This window comes from Bidens hawaiensis, unplaced genomic scaffold (genome assembly GCF_021521415.1).
Source record: "Bidens hawaiensis isolate Kalapana, Puna unplaced genomic scaffold, B.hawaiensis_p1.1 tig00005498_1, whole genome shotgun sequence".
NCBI lineage: Eukaryota > Viridiplantae > Streptophyta > Magnoliopsida > Asterales > Asteraceae > Bidens > Bidens hawaiensis.
The window spans coordinates 708667-718155 of record NW_027491353.1 but is presented as its reverse complement, the minus strand read 5'-3'; the positions used below and the strand labels follow the sequence as shown (position 1 = coordinate 718155).

Genomic DNA, 9489 nt, shown 5'->3' with positions numbered 1-9489 from the left:
ACCCAGAAACACAAAACCTTTAAACATTCAAGCCAAAATCTTTAAACATTTAGGGTTAAACCTTTAAACGTTCAAGCCAAAATCTCAACCTTAAACGTTCAAATGTTAAATCTTTAGATGTTCAAGCAAAAAAGTTTAAACGTTCAGGCTTAAATCACTAAAACCAAAAAAATTAATCGACTGAAGCTTCAAATTGATGATTAATTAGATCAATTTTAAGGTTAATTGATCAATTAGGTTCATCAATTTCAATTTCAATTTTAGTTTTATCAAAATATAAACAAATCTGTGAACAATAATAGACGACGATGTATGATGACTGTGGATGGTGGCTTCCACGGTGGACGAAATCGTTGTACGACGAGGATTGTTGAATGGTGACGATGAAGGTAGACGAAATCGATGGAAGCAGTGGATCAGATTTGATGAAAATTACTGTATTTCCACCGCGTGTTATTTGAAATCGACGGGGATACGAGTCGCGTACGTAATGTACGATTAAGGATTATTGTATTGGATCCTTTATCTATATATATATATAGAGATATATAGTCAGGTTATCGTACGAAAACATGCGCGAGAATATTGAGTGTCGATTTCAAATTAGAAATCAAAAGTGCGGTGGTATAAACGTAGTTAAACTAAATCTAATTTCACGGTCTAATTCATCGACTACAAAATCAAACTAATTCATCGAACTCTGCAAATTTGTTCCATTCTCTGCAATTCTCCTCCTGCCAAATCCTACAAAATATGATACATTTTTTTACCATGAATTAGTCCATTAGATGACAAATTGATGACAACCCCTTGTTCACACATTGATGTCAACTTGATTTAATTATGGTAGGGCCGTAGGGGTGTGCACGGTTCGGTTCGGTTATTAGCATTAACCGAACCGAACCGATCGGTTATCGGTTCGGTTCGGTTAATTTCGGTTAATAACCAATATTAAATTTGGGCTAAAATTTTGCTTTAAAATGCATGAAATTAATGCTTAAATATATGTAATGAAGGTATAACTAAATGAAATAAATACATAAATATATGAAATTGAGATATTAGTACATGAAATTGAGATATAAATACATGAAAATGATAGTATTAAACTATCATATAATACATGAAATAGGGGAAAAAATGCTTGAAAATATGAATAAATGAGGAGTTCGGTGCGGTTTGGTTAATTTCAGTTTCGGTTATTTCGGTTTGTTTAGTCGGTTTTTGATTCGTTTCGGTTAACGATTCAGTTATTGTTCACCCCTAATTTATGGCCAAATAGCAAAATACCACTTGCTCATAGAAGTATAGAACTAACAACATTCAGAGGTGTCTGGTCACTCTTAAGTCTTCACACCTTTTAGGCAACACACACTTTGTCATCATTTGGTTTCTTAATGAATACATCAGAATGACGAACCCAAGAAACATAGCTGAATATGTATGTATATATATATATATATAGCAAAATTATATATATATAATTATAATTTATACATCAGAATTACATTTTTTTATCCTGATTCACAATGTGTCATTCCACAATACCAACTGATTTTTTTTTCTTTTTTTGCAATTTATCCGTTTTCACAGTATCTTGTTGAGACATTATCTATTGCATGTATCTTAGAAAATGTAGGAACAGTTTGTTTTCTTCATCAGTCCTGCCTTCTTGTTGATAACTGAGCTACTAACACCACAAAATTATGTGTGATCTTCCTAGATGTAATTAAAGTTGAACCAAGTGGCGGATATCGTAGGGTGAAGCATTCATAGGAGAGAGCGCGATATATGCAGATGTTGCGATGACATTGTGGGAAAATTCCGTTGGATGGAAACCATCATAGTAAATAGATAGTATACGAATAGGGCAAGTAGTAGTTTTGTGAGCACATTGACCATCTACCATCACTTCACAACAAGGAACATTTGGCCATGGCACAACTAAAGAGATTAAAGATACAAAAAGGTTGTTAATTAGTTATGCATTACAGTGAGATAATTGAAAACTATATTTGTGTTGTTTACCTTTTTGCAATGATGAAATGTGTGTAACATTAATAAATGTGAACTTTGCATCCTCATTATCATGGTTTATGTCATCGATAAGAGGCTTAAGCTTGTCGTTAAATTGGTTAACCGCTTCATTTATAGACTCTACACATTTGTTCCCGCTTGTGCCAAAATAATGTATCTCAGCCGGGGTGCACCCTATTGGAGCAAGACCGAACACAACAATCTTTCGAGCTCCCAAATTGTACAGTCTCTGCAACATATCAAGATATGGATTTCCAGATTAACAAATAATAAGATTTTGATGTTTTTTTGGCAACAATAAAGAAGCTGAGCATAAACAAATACTAACATATTATCCACTTTTAGCTGTAGAGAGTATTGTCGTACGAGGATTGATGCATACTGATAAGGTGTGTACATATGACTCGTTTTGTAAAAATTCGGCCGTAAGTAGTTGTTGATGTAATCGTTGCTTCCCGTATTTACAATATAAAGGCATTTGCTTAGGTGTTCATTTGTGAATGTTGTGTTTTCTTGCAAGCGAGATAGTTGTGAAACTATTTCTTTGTGATTATTTAATTGCCTCTCTAAACTTATTCGACCACCCTTTTCCAAATTTGAACATGAGCGGATCAGTATTATGTCACCATCGTTGTAAACTATTCAGTCAAAGCATATTATGTATGTTTACCAGATGTCTTCCAGTTTCGGGTAGAATACCTGCTCCACCACTAGCGTAGTTAACGCCTTTACTAATCTGTTGATCGGTTACAGTGGCATGCGTTGGAATAAACTCGTCCAAATCTGAAAGTTCACCTGCATTTAAGTAAAGTTATTTGTAGTTAAGCTCTTTCTAATACTGTAGATCTTATGAAATGAGTTGAATTCCAATGAAATGCATAAATTACATTGAATTGCACACAACAATTGATTAAGAAAAGTAGATGAATAGAGATTAACTGAACAAGAACTCATTGGATTTTATCATTTCTAATATTCGTTTTCATGTTGATCCGCCTACTTTTACCTATCAAATTGTTTGTATGGAGATTAGAAAATGATTATATTTAATATGAAGATTTTATTTTGATATGGATGTTATATGTAACAACTAAAATGTATAAATTACTAAACATATGTTAGAGAAAGACCGATCATATCCGCCATAGTTCGACCGTTGGTGAATCTGCCAGTCACGCCTTGTGGGAAATCGACACCATAAGGTTGGTAATTGGCTTTTGCCGTCGTCACAAGTTCATTGTTGTTGCCACTATCGACTAACGAGTCTCCAAATATGAAGTAACATGGGACTTGTGGTTTCCCGAATACTAAGAATATTCCCAATTGCATCAATACTGCAAATATGTAACAATTTACCATGGTTAGTTGAGGAAGTTATTGTTTGTTGGGCAGAGGGGGAGTTGTTTTTCAATGCAAAATGCGTGGAACATAAAGAGAGGAAAGATGTGCAATTCAGTTGGGGTATTTAATAATTAATTGATCATAAAATTAGTAATACAAACTCATCTGAATATATAGTACAGACTTGCCTAAATAAGCACACAAGAATATGAAACTAGAAACCGTTAATTTGATTTAAATTGCGTCTTTTTTTTGAACGACAACTTTCATAAAAAAAAAGGCAAACTAGCAAAAAATTGAGGATCAGGATAAAGAAAATCAGAAGCACAGCTGCTGTGAGTTGAGAATAATTAATACTGTGATCCAAAATCACATTGATCATTATCATAACATAACTAGATTTGTATCGGAAAATGTAGGTTAATCTTGCAGCGGGTCAAAGACAGGTCATGGATTCAGGATACGGGTCATGAAAAGAGGAAGTGATCGAGTAGATTTTTGGTATTCAAATTGATTCACTTTTCATGAAGTAATGCCATCAACAACTATCAAGGTTACATTAGAATAATATACCTTTTATTTATTACAATTTACAATCGACTCATAATCTCGTATGCATTAATGTATTAAAATCTTTATACATAAATATTCAGTCTTACTAAAAAGTGGATGGATATTTTCATGTATTCACCGAGAGGCAATGCCCTACTGGCTTCCTGCATATTGAACATACACAATAATGCACTCTATCACCTCTTAATATACTCTATTGAGTGTTAAACTTTAGTCAGATGATATATATCATATGGGTAAGCATCCGTCGGTAAAACCGCTTTATATGCTCTTGTTGCTATGGCCATATTGGAAAGTTCAGTAGGATGGATTGCATCGAAGTACACAGATAGTGACCGTATAGGGCAAGGGACTGATTTTAGGGTGCATGCCCAATCTCCGGTTAGTTGACAACAAGGAGGACTTTGCAGTGCCCTTTCTGAAAAAAAAATCATATAAACATATATTTCATTAAAAACTGGTGTTTACATCAGTACACAGAAGGACAATCATGCAGTACAAACAAGCTATGAAACCAGTTATGAACATAAATTCTTAAGAACCATGATAGGTTATATTGTACCTCCTTGTGCAAATAAAATGCCTGCAGTGTTAATGAAAGTGAATCTCGCATCTGATTTATCTTTATTGAGTTCATCAACAAGAGCTTTAAGCTTATAGTTGAAAGCATCAATCACATCATTGATCCAACCGACGCATGGTTTTCCATTGGTGGAAAACCTTTTTAGCATATACGGGATGCAACCTATATGAGATAAACCGAAAAGAGCAATCTTCCTACCTCCTAAGTTATACAAAGTCTGTCATTCACCAAAGATAGTTAGAATTAAGTTTTATATAAAGAATTGCTGTATATTTAAATATAAGAATAGACAAATTAGATATTAATAATCCAAACTATAATATATTCGTTGACAATAATCTACTCTGGCAATGTAACAAATGACACTCAAAACGTGTCTAGGAAAATCCTGGTGTAAGGGAAAAGTAACTCCACGTGCGCGCCCTAGTAAACAACTAGCTAGGTTGATTGTTTTCTATCAGAATTTTGTAAATACAAAACTCAATCAAACACCTAGTTACTTCTTTCATTATATAGAAACATAGATATTACAAAACTAATTTTGTAAATTAGTTTAAAACGACATAAATGAAAGTTATAGACAACTGAAGTTACTTTTTTATTAAATTGGGATTGTCATTGGCAACGTAAGCTAAAGTCAGGAACGGCTGGAGCGTTATTATATCTAATTGCTAGTATTAATTATTATTATTATTAACTGAGTAATAGTTTGGATTATTAGGCATTTGGAGCCAAGATTCTCTCTATAAGCAACCTCTATATTCTTCAGGGCAAAGGTACAGTTGCCTACATCTCACTCACCCAAGTACTTGCTTATAGCTTTGTTATGAGTAAGATTTTATTGAATACGGTTGTTGTTGAGTAATAGTTTGGATTATCAATACTCAATTTGTATAGAAATCGATTGATAAAAGTGTTTTACCTTATCTTTCAGAGAAATTGATGAAAAAGAGTGAAAAAAAAAATCAAACTACAAAGTTGGTGAATAAAGACATGTGTAAGAAGTAAGAAAGGACGCGCGCACTATACCCTTAATTGTTGAGAGTATTGCTGTGTTAGAACTTCTGCGTATTGATCTTTTGAATATATTTGTCCTGTGTTGTAATATTTTCCCACCATTAAGTAGTTGTTAATGTAATCATTGCTGCCAATATTTACCACATAAATGCATTCTTTCAAAATAGTTGTGTTCTTTGCAACGCGTGAAAGGCTTGAAACTGTTGAATTGTGATTAAGCAACTGCCGATCAAGGCTAACTCGATCACCCTGTAACAAAATAAAACACTAGAAGGTAAAACAAGCATCTTTTCTTTCCTGATAGAACCAAATTATGGTAGTAAGGTGTCTCCCCTCTATCATAATGGTAGAGGGTTCAAATCATGCAAGTTACAGGTATAGATGGTTTATAGGAATATCTAGAAATTGTTCGTTTGTTGTTAAAAAAATTGCCAAGCGAATGGAAGACTATCTCCCAACTCAAATCATATATCCCAATTGCATGGAGAATTGAGGTCTTGAAGGTTCAACAAGACATGTAGATGAGCCATAGGAACAAACTTAGTGAACCATACATACCTAGTGCTATTACTAGCGCCACGAAAAAATAGTGTTAAATTGGATGTATGAAGAGTAATATTAATTCATATATGGTGTTCAAGCGGTTTAAAAAGATTAAATAGCGGGTATCAGTGATGACACAAATAGGGATTACATTATGATGTCCAGATTCTTCTTGAATACCGCCACCACCACTAGCGTAGTTTACGCCTTTGCTGAACTGATCGATGGTTGCAATAGCATAGGAAGGAATGAAGTCATCAATGCCAAGAAATTGACCTATATTCACAAAAGGGATTAGCTAATTATCAATAATATTGATTGGATATATTCTTTATCCATTAGATCCAATCAATAATATATTGATTGGATATATTGATTTGCTAATTCGTGTCAAATCAATAAATTTGTGTCGTGTAGTTCATGTTTTAGGTTGACCTATTGTATGTTCATATATCATATATGAGTAATATCTAGTGGCTTAGTAATAATATAAACAATTAATTAATCTAAATCATATAAGACATTTTTGTAATCCATGATATTTTAATTGTGTTTGTGTATTTTTCTCTTATTCTCAATTAACAATAATTTATACATTAGCTTGTAACTAAAATAAGTGAATCAGAATAATCAGATAAAGAACTAATAAATAAAAGTGTTGTAGGCGAGGAGTAGATTAAAAAAAGTTAAATTTACTTTTACATGCTACTACTGATATGAAAAAATAAAAAATAAAAATACTGGCTTGTTTCTTAACTCAAAATATTTACCTTTTTAAAACTCTTAAACGAGTTAACATGTCAGCATACTTTTAAGCGGGTCGTGCCACCCGACCAAAACCTGTTTTTTTCCTCATATTAGGTTAGGATCGTGTTTTTGGTGGTATTAGAAATTGCCGCCCCAATAGGCCATAGGTATCGGTGCTTTATTTTGTAGAATTGTAGTGAGAAGGATCCTTGCGTGAAGGTTTGACAAAGCAGGTTAAGTGGTTGATGGTAGTGGTCGGTCATGTTGAAGGAGAAACATGAAGTAATTCAATTATGCTGTTTTTATTTCTAAAATATGAAGAGAAGCAATTTATTTTGCTTTAGAAATGTGATAATACATGCGTGTATATGAACTTTTATTATATATATAAGCAGTGGCGGATCTTGAACATATAGTATGGATGGGCCGAAAGTCACGAGACTCAAAATTTCGTTTCCTACTTCTAAGTTTCTGGTCGGCAATCCGGGTCGCGTCGGGTCAAACAATAATTCCAATCCCTAACCTACCATATTAAAAAAATACAAAATGGAGAAATGCGAATTGCCGAACTTAGTCTCGACTTGCTTCTGTTGATTGTTTTAAGTAATCGATTTCACACCTACACGAGTAAGTTCCAAACCTCATGTCTCAGCACACAGTGGCAACGCCCAATCAATTGATTAATCAATTTCACACCAAACTATTCACCAATTCACTTACTTGCTTCTCAGCTTCTGTTTTGACTTCTGTGTCGAACCTCACAAGCCAGTAAGTCACACAGTGGCCAACACATAATGGAAACTCCGTTTGTTGTGTTCGAAACTATGTTGTAGGGTTGGATTTTGGGTTTAATGTTTGGTTTTATTGGTTTAAAAATTATTTGGGCTTAAGTTTATGAAGCTCTATTTCTTAGTCTTTCTTTTTATCTTTAAGTTTATTTCATAAACAATTTCTGATTCTTTAACTTTAAACAAGCTGTATTTTTTAAAAAGATTCAAGACTAGCCTGGACTCAAATAACTTGATTGGGCCGAAATCAATACATATATATAATACACTTTTTTTATTTTTTCGTAAAAAACACACTACGAATGAAAAACGTGGTGAAGCTGCGGCCCGCTTTGGCCCATTAAAAGATCCGCCAGTGTATATAAGGAAGGTTAACGTACAAATAAAGTTAACGTGCTAAACGTGAGAATCAACTAGAGTAATTATATATACAAGTAGAGTAATTATGTAATTACATCATAGAGTAATTATCATAAAGTAATTACATAATTATACTACTTGATTTTCACGTTTAGCATGTTTATTTTATTTGTATTTGAGTTGTGGTTGGCAGCTCGTTAAAGGCAGAGGTATGAAGATGAGCGTTACAAGTTTCAAAATTGATAATGAGCTATATAATTCGGAATGCTCAAAAACGAAATGAATTTGAGTGTGGACGGGTCGTTGATTTTGTAATTTAGTCTAAATTAAAAAAGGCCACCATTCACCTATATATTTTTATAATTATGAATAAAATTACATCTTTTTATTCTTTTAAAAAAAGTTCCAATGAAATACATAACAAGACGGATAATTGTTGGCAACTAACGTAAAAACTCTTATATTGGCTTGTAAGCACAAAGAGGCGTACCAATGATGTCTGCAGAGGTTCGGCCATTGGTGAACCTGCCTGTATAACCTTGCGGAAAATCAATCCCGTAAGGTAGATAATTGGCTTTCCACTTAGTCTCGAGATGATTGTTATTACCGCCATCAACAAGCGAGTCTCCAAATATAAAGTAACAAGGAACTTGTGGTTCATCAGAGCCTACATATTTTCCAAAGTGCAACAATATTAAGGCAGTGACAAAGACTAATTTGCCTAAATCACCATCCATGTGTGTTTGAGTATAAAGACATGGATGATGATCCATTATGAATGGAAATTGCAAGGTACTTTAAAGAGACGGGGATGTGTTGGTGAAGAGTTAGGCAAAATGATAGAAAATTTGGTGAAAACCGTATGCTTATTTTCAAAATCAATTTATCTTAAAAAAATAACCTCTATTTGTTAATTATCATAGATTTTTTAATTGATATCTCATGATATGTTTGTTTAAGTTTTTAAATATTATTTATATGTGTGGAGGTAAATTTTTAGTAATTTATTCGAAAACAAATTAATCTCTCTCTTCACTTATTTGTACAAATTTGAAACAAACTACATTTAAGTATTAGGTTGTGTTGGTCGGTTTATAACGCATGTGGTTTACATTAATAGTGTTTGAACTTTAGCAACGGACGTATAGTTGACATTAAGAACAATTTGATAATCAAGAACACTTGGATCTATATATCAAAACTCAAAAGCAACTCTGAAGAAGCACAGATCTAACCCTAGATAGGTTAAACCGATGATTTCATAGGATATGGGTCAAATAACTAACAATCCAATGGTGTAAGCTCAACTCTACAAGTCCGATGACGGAAACCTGCAAAACAGATCACGTGAGCTCGTTACGGGAAGGACAAGAAGGGGGTGTCTTTCCGTAACCACCCTCCAGCGTGAGAATAAGTACCATTCTAAAGAGAGAAAGTACTTTAAGTAATTGATATAATATGTGAGGTGTGAATAAATACCTTGTGATGACGAAGAAGGTA

General features: G+C 33.4%; 2 protein-coding genes across 2 annotated transcripts; both read right to left on the bottom strand.

Moving 5' to 3' along the window:
* Positions 1-1485: 1485 nt before the first annotated feature.
* On the bottom strand, positions 1486-3411 carry LOC143629955 (GDSL esterase/lipase At1g29670-like; the record flags this gene model as incomplete). Its single annotated transcript, XM_077099095.1, has 5 exons — positions 1486-1944; positions 2029-2266; positions 2377-2622; positions 2708-2832; positions 3168-3411. Coding segments are annotated over 5 exons (1068 nt in total), but the record flags the coding sequence as incomplete, so codon positions are not given.
* A 730-nt stretch (positions 3412-4141) lies between these two features.
* LOC143629954 (GDSL esterase/lipase At5g45670-like) lies at positions 4142-8951 on the bottom strand. Its single transcript, XM_077099094.1, has 5 exons — positions 8480-8951; positions 6246-6370; positions 5564-5800; positions 4514-4751; positions 4142-4408 (listed from the first exon to the last, which is right to left on the bottom strand). Exons 1-5 carry the CDS (start codon positions 8760-8762, stop codon positions 4155-4157), a joined length of 1137 nt encoding a protein of 378 aa, XP_076955209.1. The 5' UTR covers positions 8763-8951; the 3' UTR covers positions 4142-4154.
* Positions 8952-9489: the final 538 nt, after the last annotated feature.

Excerpts from the sequence above, each read along its gene's own strand:
- LOC143629954 (XM_077099094.1), bottom strand. The coding sequence starts at position 8,762 with ATGGATCATCATCCATGTCTTTATACTCAAACACACATGGATGGTGAT. Across the intron at positions 5,801-6,245 it reads AAGAATCTGGACATCATAAT|GGTGATCGAGTTAGCCTTGA; the intron begins GTAATCCCTATT and ends ATTTTGTTACAG. Across the intron at positions 4,409-4,513 it reads CATTTTATTTGCACAAGGAG|TTTTTAATGAAATATATGTT; the intron begins GTACAATATAAC and ends TGTAAACACCAG.